We start from the raw sequence: 25,827 nt of genomic DNA, 5'->3' as shown, positions 1-25,827 counted from the left end.
ACAATGCAAAGTCTGGTGCAGGCACAACCCACTCGATCGTGTCATGCTCGAAATCAGAGATCAACCATTTTGATCAGTTTAAGAGGACATCAAGATTGTCCATTGCTAGGTTTGTTTTTAATTTTCAAAACATGGATAGGTGCCACTTTTTCAAAAGTTGAAGTGCATGTGTTGCTTGCGGGTCTTTTCATGAGCTTGCAATTGCAGTGCATCATGGTGCAATGGATCAAAGGCTGTTATTGTGTTCATCATTCGATGGTGCATTTTTTATGGTCCTGCCCACAATGAATCTTAATAGAAATCTCGATAATATATAATACACAATCAATCTTGGCATGATGCACATTTTTAGGAGTAACGCGAAAGTATTATGTCCTAAAACATTGATTTTGAGCCCTGGAAAGACTTCAAGATTTGCATGGGGAAAACATTAATGTATTAGTGATGTGGCACTTTAATTTTGAATAATGAAAGTCTATAAAGATGTCTGAAAGTACCTTGTATAGGATCGATGACATTGGGAGATAAGGAAGCTGGACTATTATAACTCCTTTGTAATATTAGAATAGTGATATTAAATAATAGAAACAAGAATAAAAAAAATTATTCTGATCAAATATATATCGTAGATGGTCAATCCATCAATCAACGAACAATCCAATGCATGTGTGTCCTCCGGAGATCAATAACGAAGAGGATAATTAAAGAGGCATGAAAGATACTTCATCAATGAGTCAGAATCACACCGGAGAAGGGTTCATACCCCTTTGATGCTCCAATTAGGATTATGCCCCTTGTGTTCCAAGCAGGAGGAAGAAAAAGAAGAAAAATCAAGAGGAAGTTTAATGGAGTATCTGTAAAAAAAAAGTGAGAGTCCTTTGTTCCTTACCTATGTAGGATTTATATAGTTATTAGAAGACAATCTTCACGTTGAACGTTGCCCTCCTCTTCGTCATTTCAATGAGAGCTAGTAGGGATTTGACAGCCGTTGGTGACCTTTCTAATGGCCAAACACCACATGTCTAATGGATGACATCAAAGGGACCAGGCCTGACAATTACAAAACTGCTTTATCACTCATATGGTGTCCCATGCATGTTTCAAAATATTCACCGTCGTTGTCCGCACATGTTCTTTGTGGATTCCATAGAGTATCGATTCGACCCAAAGAGGGATAAGCGAGTGAGGTCGATGTTAAGTGACCTTGAGAATAGACAGTGTTGGCAAGTAGAGCCAAGACAGTGAGGGTGTCAAGATCCGAGACCGAGGCAGAGATGGTACCAAGGTCTGAGACCCCGACAAAGATAGTACCGAGATTTGAGATCCAAGACAGAAATGGTGTTGAGGTCTAAGATTGAGACAGAGATGGTGTCGAGTTCTGAGACTGAGACAGAGATGGCGCGAGGTTTGAGGCCGAAATAGAGATGGTGTTGAGATCCGAGGCAAAGACAGAGATGGTCTACGATAAATTTGTTCAGGTCGGATACCGTGGGCAGTTAAGTCACCAGTTAACGAACAATCTGATGCACGTGTGCATCCTCTAAAGATCAGTAACAGTCATGAGTTCAATTCCAACAGATGACGTTAATTTATTTTAGTCAAATATCGTGGATGATCAAATTACTAGTCAACGAACAATCCGACATGCGTGCTCTTCGAAGATCATCGATGAAGAGAATGAAGAGGAAATAAGGTCAATATGAAGTGACGTTGAAGACAGACGTAGTCAACGACTAAGGCTGAGGCAGAGATGATGTTGGGATCTAAGACCAAGGTCGAGATGTCATGGCCGAGTTGTCAAAGCTGAGATATCATGGTCGAGATGTCGAAGCCGAGGTGTCATGGTCAAGATGTTGAGGATGGGATGTCTTGATCGAGTTGTCAACGACGGGATGCCTTGGCCGAGTTGTCGAGGCTATGATGTCATGACTGAGATGTTGAGGATGGGATGTCTTGATCGAGTTGTCGAGGACGGGATGCCTTGGCTGAGTTGTCGAGGCCATGATGTCATGACTGAGATGTCGAGATTAAAATGTCTTGGCCGAGTTGTCGAGGATGAGATGTCATGGCCGAGTTGCCGAGGCAGGGATGCCATGGTTGAGATGTTGAGGGCGGAATGTCTTGACCGAGTTACCGAAGTTGAGATGTCTTGGCCGAGTTGTCGAGGCCGTGATGTTATAACCAAGGTGTCGAGATCGAAATGTCTTGGCCGAGTTGTCAAGGACGAGATGCCATGGTTGAGATGCTGATGTAGGGATGTCATGGCTTAGATGTCGAGGGTGGAATGTCTTGACCGAGTTACCGAGGCTGGGATGTCTTGGCCAAGTTGTTGAAGTCGGTATGTTTTGGCCGAGTCTCCGAGGGTGAGATGTTATGGCTGAATTGCCAAGGTCGAGATGTCGAGGTTAGGATGTCTTGATCGAGTTGTCAAGATGTCATAGCCAAGTTGCCGAGGCTGGGATGTCCTGACCAAGTTGTCGAGGTCGGAATGTCTTGATTGAGTTGTCGAGGCCAAGATGTCTTGGCCGAGTTGTTGAGGCCGGGATGTTTGATCTGTGGCCGAGATGTCATGACCGAGTTGCGGACGGTGAGATATCATGGTCGAGATGTCAAGGCCGGGATGTCTTGGCCAAGTTGTTGAGGTCGTGATGTCTTCGTCGAGTTGTTGAGGCCGTGATGTCTTGGTTAAGTTGTCGAGGGCATGATGTCATGGCTGAGATGACGAGGCAGGGATGTCATGGCTGAGATGCTGAGGGCGGAATGTCTTGATTGAGTGGGCGAGTTGGAATGTTTTGGTCGAGTTGTTGAGACAAGTATGTCTTGGCCAAGTCATCGAGACCGAGATGTCATGGCCAATTTGTCGAGTTTGAGATGTCAATTGGCCGAGTCGTCAAGGTCGAAATGTCTTGGCTGAGGTATTTTAGAATGAGTGTACCAAGCAGGTTCGACTAGATCTGAGTCCCGTTTAGGTACAGTCAGATTCCTTTCGGATCACATCTGATCTATCTTGATTTTGACGGATAGTTCCATATGATTCTTCGTCTTCTTCTTCAACTTGGCTCCGTCTAATTCAATATGATTCTTGATTATATGAGACATGTGAGAGGTGTAGGTTCCCGCCACATCATAACACAATGCTATTAAAAAATATAACATAGTTAAACTCTACTTAAAACTTAATTTTTAGTTCAACTCTAATTAAAACTTAATTTTTAAACAAATTTACAGAGAAATCTCACACCTAACCCTTCGAGATGGAAATCATTTGGTGGAAGAAGTAAACCTTGCAAAGTCGGTTGTTGATCCTTTGGCAGTTCAACAAAATGACGTAACGCTCGAGATGTTTTCATGCCTTTTCTTATTAAAAAAAAGTCATCAAAATCAATTTTAAAATAATATCTAGCGGTCACATTTAAATACTTGCACGTGCAAGACAGATGGCCAGCCGGCAACGCCGTTCCTTTGCTGCTACAAGCCGAACGACGGATTGATTATCCCACTGAAACACGTAGGAGGGACCCACATGGCAATTGGCATCCATCGTCCAATCCTCGCGGAGGTATACGTTGTGTACCCCGTCTGTGGGAGAGCAATATGTAGTCGTTTTAATTCCTTCGGTCTCCTCCCATAACCGCTGCAGTTAATAAGGAATCACAGCGATGAAGGCGCCTCCAAGACCTAGCCACCCACTTTCTTACCAAGGATGGCCGCTTCCCTCTCCGCCGCCAAGCTCGTCGCTCTCCCCTCCTCTTTGCCCCGCCTCCTCCAGCCTGCCGCCCGCTTCCACTGCGTCCTTTCCGCTACCAATCTACCGCTCCGATTGCATACTCGTCGGTCTCCGCTCTTCCCCCGCTTCTTCGCCTCTTCCGTCTCCGCCACCGCCGCCGCGACCACCATCTCCGTCGGCGACCAGCTTCCCGACGCCACTCTTTCCTACTTCGGCTCCGATGGGGAGCTCCAGACCGTCACCGTGTCCGATCTCACCAAGGGCAAGAAGGCCATCCTCTTCGCCGTCCCGGGGGCCTTTACCCCGACGTGTTCCCAGAAGCACCTCCCCGGATTCGTGGAAAAGGCCGGGGAGCTGCGCGCCAAGGGCGTCGACACCATCGCTTGCATCTCGGTCAACGACGCGTTCGTGATGCGTGCCTGGAAGAAGGACCTTAACATTGGAGACGAGGTGTTGCTGCTCTCCGATGGAAACGGGGAGTTCACCCGGGCGCTCGGAGTGGAGCTCGATCTGTCTGACAAGCCCGTGGGCCTGGGTGTCCGATCCCGGCGCTATGCGTTGCTGGCGGATGATGGGGTTGTCAAGGTGCTCAACTTGGAGGAAGGAGGTGCCTTTACCATCAGCAGCCCCGAGGAGTTGCTCAAGGTCCTCTAATACCCTCTTTTGCCATCCCTGCTGTTTCAGGTTTGCAGTCTACTTTTTTGCACCCCAAAAATGTTGAATTTGGATAAATGAATTCTCGTTATAATAAAAATATTGGAGAATTTAGCATTTCCAAGATTGTTGATTAGCTAATTGAGGCAGATTGATTGTATGATGATGATTGTTGCGAGTAGAACATGTGTTTGTGCAAATGCCTAAGAGGATATTAATTGGGAAAAATGAAATGGATTGTCAGTTAAGCGTAATCTAGGCATTTGCCAAAATGCCTAAGAGAATGGAAATTCATAAAATAAAATACAAAATAGAATCTCTGTCAGGCTTAATATCTCATTTCATTGTAGAACTTTAGAGTATAAATTTGACGTCGTAGGTGTTATGGTGCAAATGTTTGTTGATAGGGTTAATTACTAAATCTATCACAAAGTTTCTGCATAGATTTTCAAATCCATCACAATATCTCAAATTTGACAAATCTATTACCCATTAAACTGTTTGTCCATCTAATGTTGACTTAGGGAGGTAATGTTAACATGGCAGAATGTCAACTAATCTAAATCTCCTGGCAATTCACCAATATGATCAACTATTTAAATAATTAACTAAAAGCTCTAATTCCCTAATCCCCACTTCTCTGCGTTGATCTTGTTGGTGCTCTTGCTAACCCTGAGATCCAGCAACCTTGTATCTATAGCTCTAGTTGGGGGATGGGTTGAGACCCTGTTTCTATAGCTCCTGTCAGGGTGATGGTTGGAAGTCAGAGGGTTCCATGGATTTGAGATCCTTCTATGGTTTCGGTATTTTTAAACTGAAGCAATCCAGTTAGAAAATAATAATAATTTTTCTTGACATGAGTTTGAGAATTGGTTTGTGAGAGATCCCACAAGTCTCAAAAGATGGAATAGTGTGGGTGTTGATGGAAAATTGTTACTAGGGTCTGCTAAGAAGTTATTGCTGTCGTGTGCTAAGTAGCAAAAGTTGGACTCAATTCAATCAAGAAACTAAGGTAGAATGATGAAGAGAAGAGGTTAGGCTAGAGCTTAAATTCTTAAGTAAAGAACAATTGCATAGGCAATAGGATCCTCGAGATAGAATATTTTGGTCTAGCTGCAACATGTTGTGCATCTCTAAATCCGCAACCTTGGTCCTTTCCATAGACACATGAGGTGATTCCCTCTCAAAGGAGGTGATGATGTTGGCAACCTGGAGAGCGCACCACTAGGCAAAGGTAGTAGACAGTGAGGCTCGTTAGAATCATTGCTAGTCAACCTCATAACCAATTTCATGAACTCATTCGGTTGGCATGGATGATCTATAGGGAAATGGAGTAGATAATAGACTAGATTTGGATAGGGCAACGAAGGTGAGAGTAGTCCAAGCTGTCATCATTAGGATCAAACATCATGAACTCGCTTGCTCGACTGGCATGGATTATCTTAAGAGGGAGAGAGAGTAGATGATGACTCAATCACGGTGAAGGTGAGACAATTGCTATTGCCCTATTGTGGGGTGATTGCATTTCAGGGTTTTCAAATTTGTAAGTTCATCAAAGTTAATTATTAATGGTTGAGTTGGAAGGTGATGTAGATCACCTGGCTACTGAAATCAAATCCCTTTGAATAGTAGATCGATTTGACAAACTTTTAAAGGTTACAATAGATTTGAAATTTTTTAAAAATAGATAGTATATTCAGTAATTAACCATGCTAGATATATTGAAACGAGGACACTCCTATAACCAAAATGAAATGAGAAAGAAGATACTCTAAGAAACAAATGAATCTTAAATTTCATTCAACAACTTGGTTTACATGGCCTTGTAGACAATCCTACTTATAGATATCAAATTAACTTTTGCACATGACTTTTCCAAACAATAGGCAGTTCTTAGATTGGAATGACTACGATTTTCATGATTCTTAGATTATACATGGCACTTAATAGATTCATGCATTAAAATAATGCACGCAAGCCCCCAAAGTAGTTTAAATGAGTTTTCCATTTGTGTTACCTTTTTTCGCGTATTTATTCAGCTTGGATTTTCTGTAACTGCTGTTGTAACAACTGTGGCTATCCTTAAATCTGCTCTCTATAGTTGTCGTCGTCAAATTGTTGAATGAATGTTTGTGGTATAATACGATCTTACTTGTATTATAACTATGACCAATTGGACTAGTACCTTTTTTTTTCTATTGAAAATGAATATAGTATCATGTTTACTAAAACAAAAAACTTTTATATTAGTTGCAGTCCTCTTCTGTTACTTTTTGTTAACCACTTCATTGTGTGTCCTTTCTTCTGTTTATCTCCTTGGATGATCAGTTATTCGCCAGTAGAACCTTGAAGTTTTGTTCGATATCGTTATGTTTTTAAGTTATTAGAACATAGATGTGCATATATACTTTTCCCTTCACTGATATCTTTTATGTTTGGGAGAGTGATGTTGCAACACAATTCAGAAGTGAACAGAAGTGATATCGATAAATCAGTGAATTGTGATTACATAAGTCAATGAACAAGCTGTTACTCTTTATCTCCGCGGTCTGAAAATTCTGACTCGACTCAACTCGACATTTTGTGACTGCATAGTATTTCAACTCTTGTAGCCTATTTATCTGGCCAATGTAAATTGTGCTTCCTTAAGGAGTATGAAGTGAAATTGGTGCCTTGAAATGATTAGTAAATTAGATTATATATATACTTGTGCTGAGAATCCTAAATCCAATCTTTTTTTTTCCCTATGTTTGAATGTTCAGATATGGGCCTAGAGATAGTTTTTTCAAGATCTAATTTCAATCTTGAATCTTAATTAGTAGAATAATTAAGATCATATTTTAATTACTCTTAAGTAATTAACACTAAAATAAGAAATATTTTTAGTAAAAATATAAGTTATAGGATTTAGAATTTTTTTAATAATAAGTCACTTTCTAGTAAAGAATAAAGCATATTAATGGGTACTTTTTAGCAAAAGGTGAAATCCATCACTCTAACAATATCACACAGTCGGCTCCATGACTATCTATGATGAAATAAATCGAGAAGCTGTAATTGCACGACGAAGGAGGATATTGTCTCGACTTCGTCGAGATTCGAACATTATGCCCACTACTTCACGAATAAAAATTTTAAAATAAATAAATAAATTTCTAACATTAAACAAACAAAACCCGCATCGCCAGCTGAAACTCAGGCGACAAAGAGGTGCCGCGCCTGCTCCTCTCCTGCATTCCTCGATCTTCTCCTCGTCTTTCTTCTTCTTCAACGTTTTTTGTGCGGATTGAGGGAAGAAAGTGGTTCCTGTAGGGATTCGACCATGGACGACGACGATCTGCATGATTGGGGCCGGGGGGTTCATTGGATCCCATCTATGCGAGAAACGGATGACTGAGACGCCACACACGGTGCTGACCATGGACGTATACAACGACAAGATCAAGCACCTGCTCGATCCGGCGTCCTCTGCCGAGGGGCACCAGGCCCGCCACCCCTGGGACGGACGGATCCAGTTTCACCGCCTCAACATCAAGCACGATTCCAGGCTCGAGGGCCTTATCAAGATGTCCGATCTGGTTGGTCAGTTAATGCTTACTAGTTCACTTGGACACGCGCACATTCTTATCTTGCTTCGGATCTGTCATTCTCTGCAACAGTTAGATGCTCTCGGACTTGCATGTTCATTGTCTGTCAGTCTAGCTACGGTGTAGGGAACTCGGATCGGAACTGGTCTTTTTCATCTGTCGTCTGATGCTTTGAGCCGGTCTACGCTGATATCATTTGGTGTCTTCTTCCGTAAGGTCTTTTGATGAAGTTTTTCTTTAAAAATTGGATTTGCAGACGATCAACCTGGCGGCAATTTGCACACCAGCGGATTATAACACCCGTCCTCTAGACACCATCTACAGCAATTTCGTTGATGCTCTCCCCGTCGTAGGTTTTTTGGTTTCTTCACCTATCCAATTATGTATATAGATTTTCAGTACTTTGGTGTTTGTCTGATTTCTGGAGCGTGGTTGTGTAGGTCAGATACTGCTCAGAGAACAGCAAGCGTCTCATTCGCTTCTCCACTTGGGTGGTGTATGGGAAAACAGTCGGAAGCTTCCTCTACCAAACGATCACCCTCTCAAGAAGGTGTGAACCACAGCATTCACATAATTCGTTGTTTGCCTGAACAGTTAATCGTATGGAAATAAAGAGTCATATGTCTATCTAGATTAATTGATCAAAGCATGATAACATTCCCGAACTGCCATTGCTTTTTTTTTTTTTTTTTGCCTAGTGTAAAAGTATGTTATCTCGATTATCTATGTTAGCTCTCATCCTCATAAGTGTATAAATTAGTCATGATTGATTGGAGTTTGAAGGGAAAAGTTAGCTTGCTTGTCACAGTTAATAGATCATCACATAAGCACACCTCATATGGTTTGTCCGTATCTGTATTTAGGTTATGCCAAATTGGTTGGTCTGGAACCTCAATACAAGCAACCTGCCCCTTTCGCCTAAAAATTGTCATTGCTGATTTTAGATATGCAATTTAGTTATTGCATTGACTGACTCACGTCCCTCAACTCTGTTTTTTTTTTTTTGGATTATACACTTTAGTGGTATTGAATTGGGCGCCGATCATATGCAGAATTACATGAGATACTGTAGAATTTCATTACAAATAGGCATGGAAGTGACTATTAGTTTAAATGTAGAGAAAATAAGTTTTGAGGTGTAAGATAGTGAACAAGCAAACTATTTATAATTGATGCCATAGCTATATACCTTACCCTTGCCCATATCAGATTTCAGTATCTTGCTTACTTGATACTTTACTTTTCCCCCTCTCCATTCTGCAGATGAGAATATATGTGATCACATAGATACCATAATTCTATGTACTGAAAGAAGATGCATCCCCATGCATTTTTGGTCCTATTTGTAAGCAGAGGTGGTCATATGCATATCAAAGCAACTCATCGAGAGGCTAATATATGGTAAGTGTACTCATGTTTTCTTGTATCTGCAGAATGTAGTATTTTTGTTCTCACACCTTTTGGATTATTTGAAGCTGAGGGTGCAGAAAATGGTCTGGAGTTCACTATTGTGAGGCCTTTCAATTGGATTGGACTGAGGATGGACTTCATTCCTGGAATAGATGGTCCTAGTGAGGGTGTTCCTATGGCTTTGGCATGCTTTAGCAATGTATGTATCAGTCATGATGTAGGGACAAATACATATATCGCTTTCTAGCACGATCAAAGATGACAGATACATTTTGACCTGATACAGAATCTCCTACGACATGAGCCTCTAAAACTTGTTGATGGCGGTCAGTCCCAACGGACATTTGTCTACATCATAGAGGCTGTTCTGCTGATCATAGTAACTCTCTTGTTCCTCTATATTTCTTGCAGATTTGCTATGAAATAAAAACTGTTTTTACACCCTGCTAAACGCCTCTCGAGCTAATCCTCATATATTCAATGTCGGTAATCCTAACAACGAAGTCACTGTGAAGCAACTTGCTGAAATCATGACACAGGTACCTCTACGTTCTATGAGCAAATTGCAGATCTTCCGAGTCTTTCTTATCTTTTAATGAAGCTTGCCTGCTCTCCAGGTGTATTCAAAGGTGTCGGGGGAACCTCCTTTGGAGGTACCAACTGTTGATGTGAGTTCCAAAGAGTTCTATGGTGAAGGATATGATGATAGTGATAAGCGAATTCCTGACATGACCATTATCAATAAACAACTAGGTATTTAGCTAATACACCAACCTGAGTTTCCTTTTCAAGATTTTTATTCTGAACATGCAAGTTAACGATGGTGTAATTACAGGTTGGAACCCAAAGACATACCTATGGGACTTGCTAGGTTCAACACTGACCTACCAACATAAGACGTACTCAGAAGCCATTAGGAGATCAATGGCAAAGTCGGTTGCATCCACCTAGATGGCTCAAATAGAATGGATTTCCTGAAGGCATATCTATTCTAATCCAATTTGAAGGTCGTATTCGTTCTATTAGTTGGTTTATATTCTTTCCTTTACTAGTTAATATTGGGCTTTTATGACCCATAATTTTGTGTGATCCTAAGGAACTAACTACTGAAGAGCGTAACTTTTGCATATAACTCTTAACATATTTTTCTTTATTTTGCTAAACATTACTTGCAATTAGCTCACAGCTCTAGTCTCCAGGCATGATCCCACCCAACATCCAACAAGTCTAGGGGCTGCCAAAACTTCAACAAAAAACTACCCCTCTGAATATTGATTAAAAAGGACTGCAATGTCAAAAAAATCTTGCTGTGAATTAGCATTGGGAATCAAAAAGAGGCCTACAAAAGTCCACTCCTGACTGCACACTGCAATGTTATCATGTTCAAACAAACAATAGCCTGATGCTTCATAAAGCATTTAGAGACCCTAGTATTACATTTTGCTTTACTAGAATTAGTACCATAAAAAATCATGGAGATGCACCTTCCTAGTATATAATAGAACTTAAATTAGTGATATCTAGTCTCAATTGCATTATAAACTATATTTTGTTTTACATTTTACCAGAGTGTACTTGTGTAACTTATTCATATAAAACTTTTGCCCTCTTTTGACCTACTCTAAGAGCATCACTAACAACCACCTTACAATGTGTTTGGCCCTAGATTGCCGAAACCTACCAAAACTTGTCTACTATGTATTTAACTTATAACCATTAAAATAACGCTACATTTGATTAACATGCATGCCATTCTCACTAAAGCTTCTATACGATTCACATGCATGCTAACTCAACACCAAACAGATTCCATCTGATCCCAGCTTTTGCATCAGACCCAACTTGAGAAAGTTTCCACAGAAGGGGAATTCAAAAGCCTAACACCCTTTATGATAAAGCCAGAATACCATCAGAATTGTCCTAGGTGGGGGCAAAAGATGACAACCAATGTAGCTATTAATCAAAGTATTTGCCCCCTCCTTTAACTATCCAAAGCTGACAAGTCCTACCTGTTTTTTTTTTTTCAAAAAACACAATAATAAAAGCTGTAGAGCACATGCCTCTATGTCATCATATGCAGCAGTTTGTTTACCGGTAGCCTTAAATCTCTGAAGAATAAAATTCAAACAGAATTTCTTTAACGTATGCAGACTTGAGAGAGAACGGTGGAAGTAAAAGCAACATTTATTTGATGTGTTTAACTGAATCTAGTATGAACACTTGGATGGTTAAGCAGCGAGACTCACATCAATTATACTGCTAAATGTTTGATTTCCCATCGATGTCATTCTTACATTAAATTCCACCGTGAGGTAGATACGCAACACAGATACTTGTCATTTTAGTAGTGATCAGTTCGATGTTATATCACATCGAACTGACCAAAAGAAAGAAAAAAACAACAGCAACGACCGAAGCACACAAAAAGATACGTCCGTCTTCAGCTTCGTAAGCGACTGCTGTTGAGTCCCATACATCCTGACCACAGGTTCTTCAACGACCTCTTCTGCACACAGTCACATCTCTCACCGTCAGCAAAACACACATAACTACGAACTATAGAAAATCAGGGACGATGCAAAGATACGACGAGTATTATACACCCACCCTCTTGGGCTTCTGGCACAGGAGCTCAGGGGGTATCTTGTACAAGTCCTCGTCCACAGCCTTGGCTGCTCTGGGCCTTCTGGGAGTCGTCTGCTGTTTAAGATCAGCGATGGCCTTCACTTGCTTCCCCTTTTGCTCTTTCACATATGGTTTATGATCCCCTGCTGCATTACCAACTTTCTTGGCCTGAAAACATCCACACATCAGACTTGGGTATCAAACTGTTATGGCGATCCAAAAGTACCTTTCTATGGTGGTGTTGATAGGCTGGTGCTGTATGAGTCGGCAAACTGAAGACGCCCTCGTGTTCATGATCGCCATAATAATGACCTCGGATCAGCCCGGCCTGCAGCTCGAAGTAATGGGTGACGGGGAGCTCGTCGCAGTAATCCCAGTACCCAAATGCTGGAACCTGGCGCCTCTTCATCATGCACTCCTAAAATCGACCAAAATTTACCTCTAAATTTACATCCACACTAACAAAGCCAAATCTAACACACATACCTCCATCATTGTTGTGCTCTTAACTCAGAGAGAACTGGGGCAACAGGTTATATATATATAGAAGATGGAGAGGGAGAGGGAAGAGGAAAGGAAATGGTGGTTGAGAAAAATAAGTGGAGGAACAAGGGAATGTGAGCGTAGCAGCAAAGACACAGCAGCAGCAGCAGTAAGAGAGGGGTCTTAATCAGAAGGACAAGGCAAGAAGTGCTTTGGCCATCTTTACTAGGCATGGCCTGCTGCTGCCCTCGGGGTTCAGGGTAGGAAGCCACACTCATTGCCATCAAAGACCTAATCTATTCCTTTTCCACCACCACCACCTCCTCTCCCTCCCATTCACCCTTTTCCTCTGACTCTCCGGGCCCTTCTCCCAAGGCCAGCAGTAATGGCTCATTCGCACTCACCCTTTGGTCTCCACTAGCCAAAAGCCCCCATACCCCTCACTGCTAGGCCATGCCATGGTGTTGACGTTCGACTTGGGCCGCGCCGGTTGAGAAGCTACCCCTCTCCGCCTCGGTACGCCCCCCACGCACCGTCACGTGAAACCACGTCAGTGGTGTTAACTCTTCCCCGGCATCGGGAGTCACAGCTTCATCCTGTTTCTCGATAAAAGGAAACCGTTCGTTGTCAAACTCCATGGAGCTCGACGAGGCGCATTGAATGAGGAGGAGGCCTTTCGGAGCGTTTCTTTTGTTGGATCCTGGAGGAGGAGGCCGTGTACCTGTTGGATTGCCATTGTTCGTCCTTATTGGCCTCATAATTATGCACTAATTGCTCTTGCTTTTGCAGGAATTACATGCACCGCAGTGCTGCTGCTGGCTTCCGCTCACTCCGCCCGATGAGGCTTGTTCCTTCGGTTTTAGCAGCGTTTCGTACGTGGATTAACTGTTGAATAGCGACGACGCCTAACGTGGTCTTGCTTGCTTACCTTCGCCTCGGGGTAGTTGAATCGTCAGAGTTGTAACGAATCTGAATTGAAATTCACAGTCGATATTAAATTTTCTCCTTTGTTTGAAACATTAAGCTTATGAGTTTTTGCAAATTTCTGTACGTATTCTTGAAAGTAAAAAAAATATTACTTTAAACAGATTTGAGTTGAAGTAGCTTGTTAAATCATCATCGAGAGGGGAAGTGCATAAATATTGCCCTTGTTCTTAAATCATTGATGATTGAGTCGGTCTAGTATGAAATGGGTTAGAGGCAATGGATTTGACAACCTTTTGACTTGTAAAAAAGTTAGTCAAATTGATGATAAGGATTGAGTTAAATACTATAATTATGAGGTCGACTGTATGAGATCTGACAAATTCATTTTTATGAAAAACAAAATTGTTATTTATTTTAAAATTTCTATTTAGTTGTATTAAAAATGCATAAAATAAAATAAATATAAATATAAATATAAATACAACTACTGTATGAAACAATTAATGGTTCATGTATCATCATTATGTAGTCACAATTTAAACTATTACGTGAATTTAAATTAATCATAATTTAAAAATAAAGGTGTAAAACAATATAATTCTAGAGGTTCAATGAACACAACATATACTTCTTTGTATTGGTCAACATGGGACTCAAAGAACTTAAAAAGAAAATCTAAGTGAGTAGGTCAAAACTATTATTCGCAGACTATAAATAGAAATTCATACAAATTAATAGAAAAGTGACAAAAAAATAACTGATTAAATGAATCGATTTGTCTGTCGGTAGAACTTTCTTGTTGAACAAGTGAGCCATTGATCGAGTGCATCGAGAACTCTTTTTTTTTATTATGATTAAAATCGAGCAGAGTGCTAGCTTTTGATTATTTAAATAGAGTCTGCCTGCCTCTTGATTTTCACCCGAATCGAAGCAACTGAAGCGTTTGAACTGGAAACGAGCCTTTCTTATATAAAAATTTATTATTCTCTTCCAATCAAAAAAATCCCCTTACAAATCTCAAATTTCATTGTTAATTAATTATTCGAAAACCTTAATTAATCCCTCTCTTCCATGTTACTAATCCTTGCCAATTACTTGACCTAGATTACGCACAACTGGCTGGCCTCGTCCACCCCAAAATCGTTTGACTATCTCCATGGCCATGCATGTAGAAGCTTCAACTGCAAACGCCTTCAATCCCACTCTTCCCGCCTTTGCTTTCAGTGCTCTCTAACCTTTTGCACACAATTCAACTCGCGATCGCCGGCCCTCCCTCCCTAGCTCCTCCTCCTCCTCATTATATACAGGCCCTCGCATGGGATTCCAATTCCAACCCCTGCTTCGATCGCATTTTCTTAGCTAGCTAGCCCGCAGCTGAGGCATGGGGAAAGCCGCCTCCGCCTCCGCCGCCGCGTTATTCCTGGTGGCCGCGCTGCTGCTGGCGTTGGGGGTCGCCGCGGCTGGAGAAATCGTCAGCCAAAGGCGGCTCCTCCAGCAGAATAATGGCAGGAGGAGGTGCACCATCAACCGCGGGGTCTGCCAGAGGCAGGGGCTGCGTTGCTGCGGCGACGAGTGCGTGGACACCAGCAGCGACGAGTACAACTGCGGGCGGTGCGGGCACGAGTGCGACTTCGCGTACCGCTGCTGCGGCGGACGGTGCGTGGCGCTGCAGTTCGACGTGAACAACTGCGGGATCTGCTTCAGGACCTGCCATAATTGCACCTATGGGATGTGTGACTACGCATAGTAGCTACATGCATGCATTCCCATCGATCGTCGCTCGCTCTCTCGCTCGCTCGCCGCTATTAATTGTTGAATATATATATGGTAATAAATGATCGAATATATATGTATTTAATTTGCTGCTGCTCGTCGAACAGTGTTTAATTAATTAAATATCAAAAGGTCGAATTAATTAATTAATACTTATACGCGCCGATCTAGCTTGTTATTGTACTGATAAATGATAATACAAACTTTATTTATGCAATCTTCATCTCGTACTTGAACAAAGTTCTGCTCCTAATTAATTCGTTTGATCAATGTAAAATTTCAAATAATGCATGTGTTTCTGTTAAGATCGCCTCTTAGACACATCACCAACCACGCAGCATCGGAGGTTGACTTTGTGAGGAGGAAGGAGATGATGAGCTCTGGGGTTTGCGAGCACCAACACAGTGAGAAGGAAAGTTAGAAGTGCTCTGACTTGACTACTTCGACGTTGAAGTCAATTACCAGAAGGAGAAAAAGAAATTTGTAGGAAAAAACGTATTGAGTTCGTTGAATGTAATTAAGCACGTGTATCTGTTATGTGCTGAGAAAGAAGATTATATAGGTGAAGAGTGAGAAAGTTATACTGGTCTGTCTTGTCATTAATTAAGGAAAATATCCAGTGGTAAGATTTTGTAAGGAGATATGTCCTGTTAGAGTGTGGAAAATGTCTTATCATGGTCATAATAGCATGAAATTGCATCATTCAGCATTATACTGTGATAACAAGGGGCAAGTTATCATGTCACATAATTACTCAAAATTTTTTATCGACGATTTGACTAACTGATAAAGATAGAAAGGGAAATTGGTCTGGCCTTGAGTGGGGCTGAGCAAGGAACGAGCATAGTCAAGTGGAGTCCGAATACGGCTGAATGGGATCTGAGCTAAGGCTCTTGCTCTTGGTACTGTGCTATGGGTACTTTGGTACTCTGCTAGGGGCCATGGTTGTGGGATGGGCCGAGCTAGATTTGGGCAGAACGAGAGGTGGAGCAAGGAGTCGTCGGATAGAGCGTGGCCGAGCTGAGTGAGTGAGCGGCGGCTCACGAGTGGATGGGTAGGTGGCGGCTCCCGAGTGGTTTGAGTGAGTCGGAGTGGGTTGATATAGGATCAAGTCAACTTGATATAAAGTCAAGTCAACCTTCTGTCCGATGTGTCCCGACCTTACACTAATCTTTACGGGCTGGATCATAACACCCATAACAACATGCTAATACGTTTTCAGCATATATATATAATTAATTTTAAAGCACAACGTGAAACATAAAAGAATAGAAAAGTGGCCAAAAAAGGGGTAGTAACGGGTTTGATGTAGCAGCAATGTATATCTATATTGTCAACGATCGAGATCCTCGTGCGATGGATGGATCAAGCAAGTTGTCAAACTACTGTACATGTTGGATCCTCTTGTTCATTTTTATAAGAAATACATATATTTTTTAAATGGATTATTTAGACTTTGGGCTAAAGACTTTGGAATTGATTATGCTTATGAAGCATGTTTTGTGTTATCAGTGCCCTTTGAAGGTTGGGAAGGAATGCAACGATTAAGAATTAAAATGGTCATGTAACTAAACAATTGTTTAGAGTAATTAAGTCTTAGTAAATTGAGGTAGGCGAATGAGGTCACTTCACAAAATAGATAGATAGAAGACTGGGATCGGATTTAACTGCCGTTGAAAAAAAAAAGTATATATAACTTATCGCTGTTAGAGCTTGTAATATTAGACATTACTCAACTTCTTTTAAAATTTAATTAATATAAACACACCAACTTGGGCAATTCTCATCCAATAGCTGAACTGGCAATGGATGAATTGAGTTTGGTGAGGCACCTAAAGAGGTCATTCATAGAGCATCATTCAACCCTTCTCTTATATCATCAACTGGGGAAGCTGTTTGAAATAGCCCCTGGACTGGACTATGGTAGTGGTAAGTATAATTTGGAGCTTTTTATGCACTCAGGATTTGAAACTCAAGGAATGTAAAAAGTTCGTCTCTCACGTTTGAAATGTTGATGCAATCATACTCAAGGAATATAATTTTAATTTTTGATAATATTTAAATTAAGGCAGATGAAATGATGAGATCTAACTTGTGCAATAAGTGTGTAAAGAAAAATCCTCATAGGTTGGAGACCGGATGTAAGACAAGAAAAGTTCAAGAAAGTCGAGGACTTGATTCTTGACAAGAGGAAGTCTGTGCAAATCAGAAGATCGGTTGTAAGGCAAAAAAAATTTAAGAAAATCATTGAATTCTTGGAAGGAGGAAACCCAAGCATATCTAACTTGTGCAACCAGTGTGTAGAGAAAAATCCTCTTAGGTTGGAGACCAAATGCAAGATAAGAAAAAGTCCAAAAAAGTTGAAGATCGAATTCTTGACAAAAGGAAGTCTGTGCATATTGGAAGACCGAATGCAAGGTAAGAAAAATCTAAGAAGGTCATTGAATTCTTGGTAGAAGGACGAAACCCAAGCAGATTGTGGATCAAATGCAAGGGTGAATGAAGATGCAGAGACATGAAAACTCCAAGCACAAAAGTTCAAAAAATAGGAGGTTCATTTGACATTGAATGCTTGGGTATGAGGGTAGAAAAGATTAGGTGAATTCAGGTCTCTATTAATCGATTGATACTCTGAAAAATAGAAGGAAGCATTTAGATCGAAATATCAATCTATTGATGGTTAAATCAATCGGCTTATCTCAATCGTGAACCAAACAAAAGTAAGTCGAATTCGATTGATATAATCAATCAATTTATGTCAATATCAATCGACTGATGATGATCATAAATCAAATAGAAGATTATCGATTCAGTTGTTAAATTCAACTGATGACATCAATGGATTAATGGTGGGCATCAATCGATTAATGTCGATTAGAAATCGAACAGAAGCTTATCAATTCAGTTGTTCAATTCAACTGATGACATCAATCGATTAATGGTGAATATCTTTAGAATCGACTGATGTCGATCAAAAGCAAGTTGATTCGATTGTGAGATTCGATTGCTTGCTGTCAGTTGATTGATAAAACATATCAATTAATAAATATTTAAATTACCAACAAAATCTAATAGATTTCATAAATCATTTAATGATATAAAATAGTTATTGAAGACTATATCAATCGACTGACGTCTGAAAAGAAGCTTGCAGTTTATTCAAGATAAGCTTTCATATAAAAGGAAATGGGAACGGTTTGAAGGCAAAGCTCCAATCTTAAGTCAACTTTTTTGTGCTAACTCCTTGTTGAGAAGTTTTTGAGCTCAATCCCTTTCATTTGTGCAAGTATTTGAAGAAGAAGAAGCCCACATCCACAATGATATCAGCGTAACTTCTTGCTTCATTTTCTTCTTATGTTGTTGTTATGTTGTTGTAATATTGCTGTAAGAGTTCTCCGCATTTGGATTTGGTTGAGAAGCAAAAAATTAATAGAGGTTGTAGAACCCAAATTTAGGTCTTGGACTAGCTGCCATGGGAGGTGGTAAACCAAATAAAATAAATTTATTAGCATTTGTGCTGTGAGAGTATCACTTCAAAGTTTCCCTTGTGTTAATATATCTTAACGGCGAAACGATTAGAGTTATTTAACCCTTTTCTAGCTCGTAAGGTCCTAACACGAATCACTAGGATCGTTGGGATATCGTGTGGACCGCCACTTGTATTTTGAATTTATCTTAGTAGTCGATGAAAATTTTTCATGAAACTAGATCGGTCACCTTTAGGATTAGCCGGATCATAAGACTTGAATACTTGGATTATTAAAAAAAAAATGAGAGCCATCCATTTGCACTTTTAGATTTATCATATGGATAAATTAGGAAAAAAAAATTTAAAATAAATTATTTTTTAATTTATAAATATTTAAAATAAAATTTATTGAATTAAATAATTTGATTTTAATTAGATTTCACTATCTTTGGGATTAGTTGAACATAATCTAGAACCTGAATTAATAAATAAAATAAAAATAAAAATGAAAAGGAATAAATTATGCTTTGATTTATCTAAATTATTAATATATAATAATAATAATAATAATAATTCATGGACAAACTCAATCTCTTGGCCATTGTACAAGTTCTCTTTCATAATTAGGGAATGTCAATTCAGATGAATTAAATCGGATCAGATCAAAATATAGAGATTATAAAAAAATCTCAAATTGAACCTAATGAGAATCCAAACACAACTTGAAAATTATAAACCCAAACTTATCCAAATTTGAATTCAATTTGAAAATTATAAACATAAACTCAAATAATCCGACCAATTCGAACAATTCAACTGATCCAATTAAATTTTTTTATTATTTTTTTAATAATTCTTTATTTCTATCTTAATATTTCATCATGATCCTACTAACCTTCTATTATTATTGATATATATATATATAATATCTTAATTTTTAAAATAAAATTTAATTTAATTCTAAAATAACTTCATCCTAAATTCAGATCAAATGGAATAAATCTGAACTCAACCCTAATCAAAAAAATTTTCAGATCAGATCTGACTCAAATCTTAAAATTTTTAATTCTAATTTGATATTTTAAAAATCGATCCCGATCGAATTGACCGATTCGGTTGCATTTTTGACATCCCAGCCATAATCAATAATCAATAGCAGGGCAAGATCCTGCAATCCAATCACCAAAGGGCGGAAGATTGGAATCCTATTCGCCTCTTCTGGCACAACTGAAAGATAAGTAAGATGTCTTCTTCACATGGATGGTTAATGGATCAATATGGTATTTGCTATAAGAAGCAGAGTAGAGTGGGCGGGTCAGAATCAGTTGGCTCGGAGCGATGGCGGGCAGCAGCAATTGTGATGCTGTGGACATGGCAGCAGGCGGCGTCGGCGGCGCGAAGCTGCTGCAGTTACTAAACGTGCGGGTGGAGGGCAGCGGCGAGCAGGTGGTGGTGCTGTCGCACGGCTTCGGCACGGACCAGTCGTCTTGGAACGGCATCCTCCCCTTCTTCGTCCGCGACTACCGCCTCGTCCTCTACGACCTCGTCTGCGCCGGCAGCGTCAACCCTGACCGCTTCGACTTCCGACGCTACGCCACCCTGGACTCCTACGTCGACGACCTCCTCGCGGTCCTCGACGCCCTCCACGTCGACCGGTGCTTCTTCGTCGGTCACTCTGTCTCTGCCATGATCGGCATCCTCGCTGCCATCCGCCGCCCCGACCTCTTTCTCAAGCTCATCCTCATCGGCGCCTCCCCTAGGTATTAGCTCTAATCGATTTCCTGTAACTCATTCCGCGATGATTTGTTGGGGTTGGGAAATTGGGGTTCCAGGTTTTTGAACGACGGGGACTACCATGGGGGGTTCGAGAGAGCGCAGACCGAGGAGGTGTTCTTGGCGATGGAGTCCGACTACGAGGCGTGGGTGCAGGGGTTCGCGCCGATGGCGGTGGGCGTGGACGTGCCTGCGGCGGTGCAGGAGTACAGCCGGACGCTGTTGAACATGCGGCCGGACATCTCGGTCTTCGTGTGTCGGACGGTGTTCAACAGCGACCTGCGCGGCGTGCTCGGCCTCGTCCGCACCCCCTGCGTCGTCGTGCAGACCGCCAAGGACGCCGCCGTCCCCCTCTCCGTCGCCTCCTACTTCAAGCACCATCTCGGCGGCAACACCACGGTGGAGCATCTCCCCGTCGAAGGCCACCTCCCCCACCTAAGCGCCCCCGCCGTCCTCGGCCAAGTTCTTCGCCGTGCCTTAGCTTCCCCTCGGTAGCAGCTGGCGCGAGTCGCATTCAATGATTTGAAAGCATTGACTGTTGAAGATATTTGTGAAGGGATGCATGAGGCTGTGAGAAGAAGTTGGATATTATTGATTATAATAATAAAATTATATATATATTCATCAAATTTAGATAAGTATGAATAAATTTTTAATTTAAATAATTATTTATATAAAATAAAAGTAATTAAAAATTGATAATTAAATTAATTAAATATTTATAAATATATATATACATATCTAATTTAATATGTCCTTTCAAGATCGAAAAACCTCGATGTTGAATGAGAAATACACAACTTGGCATTTTGGATACGTTTGCAAATAAAATGATAGTCCAAGACAATATGCTTTACATGAGAAGTGAAAATTGAATTAGCACAGCAATAAGTGGCTATAACATTATCACTATAGATGACAGATATAGATAAAATGGGAACATATAATTTTCAAAAAAGAAAATAAATTCAAGAAATTTCAGCAGCACCCAATGTTATGGCTAGATCTTCAACTTCCAATGGATCTTTGTTTCTTAGAACTCCAAGAAATTGGATTGAAGCCCAGGAAGATAACATCTCTGTTTCAATGGAACAACGATTATTAAGTTTGTCATCCCAACCAGTATTAGTAAAGTCACGAAGAGATAGTGATGTCTTAAAATGAATATGAAGACCATAAGCAAGAGGTAGATTTCTGCCACCACGACGTTGCAATGAGATTTCTACCACCATATCATTGTCGATTAATAGCCGAATAAATGTTATTATTGTCTTTGCACGCCTGACTTGAAACTTCAATAGTGAACTGTCAATGGTCGGTCATTTCCGTTTAAGAGGTTACATATTCATCATTAATCATTCAATCATGGCCATTAATGATTCCGTTACACACTAGCAAGTAAATTAAAGAAAAGGTTGATCCAGTGACAAAATGTTAGAAGAACGATAAAAATATAAATTTAGAAAATTCAAGAATTGAAAATTAGTTAGCCAATTCTATTTCCTGATCCAAGCTAGTAGCATCTTGAGTGTGGTCTGACTCTTGAGTATCTATGGTCTGCACGTACACACCATGGTTTCCTTCCTCACCATGGCTTTGTATCATCCTATCCACGTAATGATTTGTCAGGCTTACATATCGATGAAGAAGAGTCGATGAAGAAGAGTGGAATCAAAAAATAAAAGCTTGTCACTTTTATTAAAATTGTAAGAATTGCAAGAAAAATTCAAAAAAAAAACACCCGACAGAACTAAAACAACATTATTAGAGATTAAGTGACGAACAATTTAGAAGAAGGATGACCCAAACAAGAGTACCAAAGGGACGACAACACAATGATGGAGATGAGGAGTGGGTGCAGATGAGAGAGACTTGAAGAGTGGTCAAGTATAGATTTCATTATTACACAAATCCGTGAGCAGAAGAGCTCTCGTTCGTAGATCCTTCACTTGAGAATAAGAAGGTTAAAAAAGTAACCGATACATTATTAGTGCAACATAATTGGAAATTTGAGTGGGGCTCGTCGGATTAGCCCGCCCCGCCAAACAAGGTGGTTCAAGTGGGTCGACTCATCTAGACCCGCAACCTGTGTGGATCAGCTCGTGGCGGGCTTGAGTTGGCCCGTGGGTTGAGAAAATTTATTTTTTTCTTCAAAATTTAAAACTAAAGTAGAAAACTCAATAGACTAATAGACTTGACTCATTTAAATCACAATCCAAATTAAAAAATTTCAACTTATTTAAATTGCACATACACCCACCATGGCTTCCTTCCTCACCCTGGCCTACATACCAATTTTGGAGGCGATCAATTCAGTTCTGGAAATTTTTCATCAACCATCAAAATAAATTCGGAAAACACTCGTGCCAACCCATGACATCAGGCTTTCACGGCTCGCACAAAATCCACTGTAGGTGAAAAATTACTTTTTGAGTGGAGTTTCGAATAATGATTCTTCAATTTATGCCACCAGGTGTAAGAACTCTCCGCGAACTACTAATTAATTTGTCTATAGCACTACTCATGGTTTTGCAGATGATGGCCCTTTTCCTAGCTACCAGTTCATGCATGGCCGCACGTAGCTAGAAGGAAGCCATACGGGTTGAACTGACGTCCTTAAAGCCCGCTAGGTTTTAATTGGCAGTGGAATTTGTTTGAGTACTGCACTAAAATAGTTAAGTTTTCTATGGGTCTGAACTTCCAAGGATGATCAAGAAGAATTTCAAATAATTGAAAAGGCTAATCTATAAACTTATGAAAATGGATTAGAGTAAAAATTGATAAGAAACCAATTTGGTTGAGTAATTAGGGTTATGGTCGACTGAGGGGACGAATAGAAGATGCATGTACCTTTTATATATTTTCGATTTCTTGCACAAACTTCACACGAATACAATCATTAGGTAGTAAAACTCACCATTTGTAAGTATTAATGAAGACAAAATGTAGTTCCTCACTTAGTCCACGGCCCACCACTGTGTACTATCCCTTGAAAAAAAGGCATAAGGAAAGTCTTTACATTTAAGAAGGACGTACACATCAATAAGTATAAAAGTTTGGCCCAAGCTACAGAGCTTTGTCTTATATCGGAACAAGTCAACAAGATCCAAGTCTCCCAAGTCTTAACAGATATTGTCGAGCTCGTAAGTCTCACCCTCAACTTTGATCACTTGGATCATCCTTCCATCGTACAATATTTTTTCTTCCATCGATACTTGTTAAATCATCAACTTGTCCACTTGCATGTGCTTGACAAATATATTAGTGATCATTGTAAAGACTTATCTTATTGTCTCACTCAAAGAAATGATTCACTAGATGACTCTTTTTGTTATACTCTCAACTATGTTATATATACTGTCTTTGTTAGTGTTAAATATATGTTTATTTTATATTTTGATCATATACACAGTACTCACTGTTGGTCGGTGGCGGACGGAACGGATGCAAATTGATATCGGATCGTTGAGACTAATGTTTAACACTATCTCTGTAAAACGATATTGCTCTGTTACAAGTGCTTACGGATAGCAGTAATTCATTTTCCAAGATATCCGTCTCGGAATAGTAGCACTTCAAATTCTGAGACTAGCACAAGATAAGATGAATGCTTCAAGGGATGAGTTGAATTGACGATTCGATGAAATTTTCAGCATCTGGAGGGATCTATTTATAGATAGGGAAGAGGTCATAGAATACCCTTTGGTGAGTGATTGTGATTTTTGGGCAATTGTAACCCCCTTCAGATCTCTTTTTGTCATCAGCCGTCAGATCTGGATCTAATGATCCATTTGATTTGATGCTTTAGATCAACCCTCCTCATTAGTAGTCAGATCGCGATTCTTCGTGATCCAACGCTTCAGATCATATCACATGTGATCCATCACACCTCTTTGATCAACGGTTGTCATCCATTCACCCATTTAGTAGTCCATTCATCTCTCCCTACCCATGTGGATGCCACATAGGCACTGCCACGTCACATGTGAGTCTAACACGTCATTCGAGTGCCACGCAAGCATTGTCACATCCTCTGAAGCATAAATTTAAGCTCCTTGCGATGACTCGCACATGCGAAGTGCAAAGTACGCCAACAAAGTACCCATTGCGCGTGTGGCGGACCGCGGGTTCGTAGGTGCAAGTACTTGCTCGCCGGTTAGAAAAGAGTACATGGGCTTTTGTGTTAACTCCATTAATACAACAACATTAATAAGGAAGGGAAGCCAATCAAATTTTTCTGATGTAGGACTATTCTCCATGCACTTCCTTATATGCTGACTTTGAACAATTAATTTCTCATTTACCTTTAATCGGTTTTGAGCAAATTAATAGTCTAAATCTATCTACGTGAAACGTAAATTTTGATTTTGAAGTTAATTTTAACTTTCATCGATTAATGACACTATGATTTTTCACAAAACTATATTAGTCCGTTAAGACCCAATATCATCCAACGCTCACTTGCAATTTAATCTGTCTCCTGCTTATTTCATTTGTGCTTATCATTGTTCTCGAACTAATCCATTAAACCGATTGAAGTGCAGCAAAAAAAATCAGAAAAAGGATCCTTCCTCCTCACTTCAACACTTTGTCATATCCATTTGTTTGGTAGGATCAATAATTACTTGATCCATCAACCTCCTGCCAAAAACTATGCCATTACTCATCGCTCTCAGTATAAAATATAAGACTGATCTTTGACCACCCTTAAAGTAGGCTCCGATCGCATTAACTTTTCTTGGACACATGGACTGTAGTTTCTGCACCGACTAAACTCACCAACATTCTTTTTCAGAAATTAAGCTGAAGCTCTGCTATAGTCAATGATCAGTTCATCCAGGTCGATGTGGATGAGAGGGTGCCAAGTAATTACATTGCTGAAATTGAAAAGAAAGCCATAGTTAATCAGCCATGATTGGGACTGAACAAAATAGATAGAATGCAAATCATATAGGATCCGAAGAAAACTAGTTAATTAATGATCAATTAGCTTGTGGGACACGCGTTTGGTTTCTTTATGGTCGTTTTTAATGGTAAGGAACGCGGAAGATGGCCGATCACATCAGTTTGTTCTCCCATGGCCGGGTCAAATTTGACGATCGCTTCTTCGCACCAATGGGAGGAGCCATTGAATCTGATATGGTGGGATTTAATCTCTCTTCTCTATTACAAATTGTCCCCCATCTGTTTCCAGCGACTGCGATTTAATTAATTCCCAAGAAATCTTCAATACTTTTCATTATGCAGATTGTTTACTCCCCTTTCCTTGTCTACGCTTCGTTAACTTTTTAGATACAATAAATAATTTGCCGAATAAACAATTTCCCGTTCCACAGTGATGGCAATTGCAATTGCCATGCAAGTGCCACATTTTTCTTCGCCTTCGCATCAGGATGAAG

The 25,827-nt window shown here is 40.3% G+C and overlaps 3 protein-coding genes and 1 pseudogene across 3 annotated transcripts; 3 read left to right on the top strand and 1 right to left on the bottom strand.

The window, feature by feature from the left end:
- The first annotated feature begins 3,671 nt into the window (after positions 1-3,671).
- On the top strand, positions 3,672-4,498 carry LOC141821733 (peroxiredoxin-2E-1, chloroplastic). The gene has a single exon (XM_074709079.1). The coding sequence runs from the start codon at positions 3,704-3,706 to the stop codon at positions 4,379-4,381; it is 678 nt and encodes a 225-aa protein (XP_074565180.1). The 5' UTR covers positions 3,672-3,703; the 3' UTR covers positions 4,382-4,498.
- Positions 4,499-7,719: 3,221 nt separating this feature from the next.
- Positions 7,720-10,541, top strand: LOC141821970 (UDP-D-apiose/UDP-D-xylose synthase 2-like; annotated as a pseudogene).
- A 1,212-nt stretch (positions 10,542-11,753) lies between these two features.
- Positions 11,754-12,498, bottom strand: LOC141822429 (uncharacterized). The gene is made up of 4 exons (XM_074709877.1): positions 12,490-12,498; positions 12,230-12,421; positions 11,986-12,171; positions 11,754-11,884 (listed from the first exon to the last, which is right to left on the bottom strand). Exons 1-4 carry the CDS (start codon positions 12,496-12,498, stop codon positions 11,819-11,821), a joined length of 453 nt encoding a protein of 150 aa, XP_074565978.1. The 3' UTR covers positions 11,754-11,818.
- Positions 12,499-19,845: 7,347 nt separating this feature from the next.
- Positions 19,846-21,057, top strand: LOC141815598 (putative strigolactone esterase DAD2). Its single transcript, XM_074703554.1, has 2 exons — positions 19,846-20,415; positions 20,488-21,057. The coding sequence occupies exons 1-2, from the start codon at positions 19,994-19,996 to the stop codon at positions 20,921-20,923; spliced, it is 858 nt and encodes a 285-aa protein (XP_074559655.1). The 5' UTR covers positions 19,846-19,993; the 3' UTR covers positions 20,924-21,057.
- The last annotated feature ends 4,770 nt before the right edge of the window (positions 21,058-25,827 follow it).

This window comes from Curcuma longa, chromosome 2 (assembly GCF_044706935.1).
Source record: "Curcuma longa cultivar G26 ecotype Majalengka, Jawa Barat chromosome 2, ITB_CL_G26_1.1, whole genome shotgun sequence".
In the NCBI taxonomy this organism is placed as follows: Eukaryota; Viridiplantae; Streptophyta; class Magnoliopsida; order Zingiberales; family Zingiberaceae; genus Curcuma; species Curcuma longa.
The sequence above is the reverse complement of the archived record's forward strand: the minus strand, read 5'-3'. Positions and strand labels throughout refer to the sequence as shown.

Excerpts from the sequence above, each read along its gene's own strand:
- LOC141821733 (XM_074709079.1), top strand. The coding sequence starts at position 3,704 with ATGGCCGCTTCCCTCTCCGCCGCCAAGCTCGTCGCTCTCCCCTCCTCT.
- LOC141815598 (XM_074703554.1), top strand. The coding sequence starts at position 19,994 with ATGGCGGGCAGCAGCAATTGTGATGCTGTGGACATGGCAGCAGGCGGC. Across the intron at positions 20,416-20,487 it reads CTCATCGGCGCCTCCCCTAG|GTTTTTGAACGACGGGGACT; the intron begins GTATTAGCTCTA and ends TTGGGGTTCCAG.
- LOC141822429 (XM_074709877.1), bottom strand. Across the intron at positions 12,172-12,229 it reads ATCAACACCACCATAGAAAG|GCCAAGAAAGTTGGTAATGC; the intron begins GTACTTTTGGAT and ends GGATGTTTTCAG. Across the intron at positions 11,885-11,985 it reads TGTGCCAGAAGCCCAAGAGG|AAGAGGTCGTTGAAGAACCT; the intron begins GTGGGTGTATAA and ends GACTGTGTGCAG.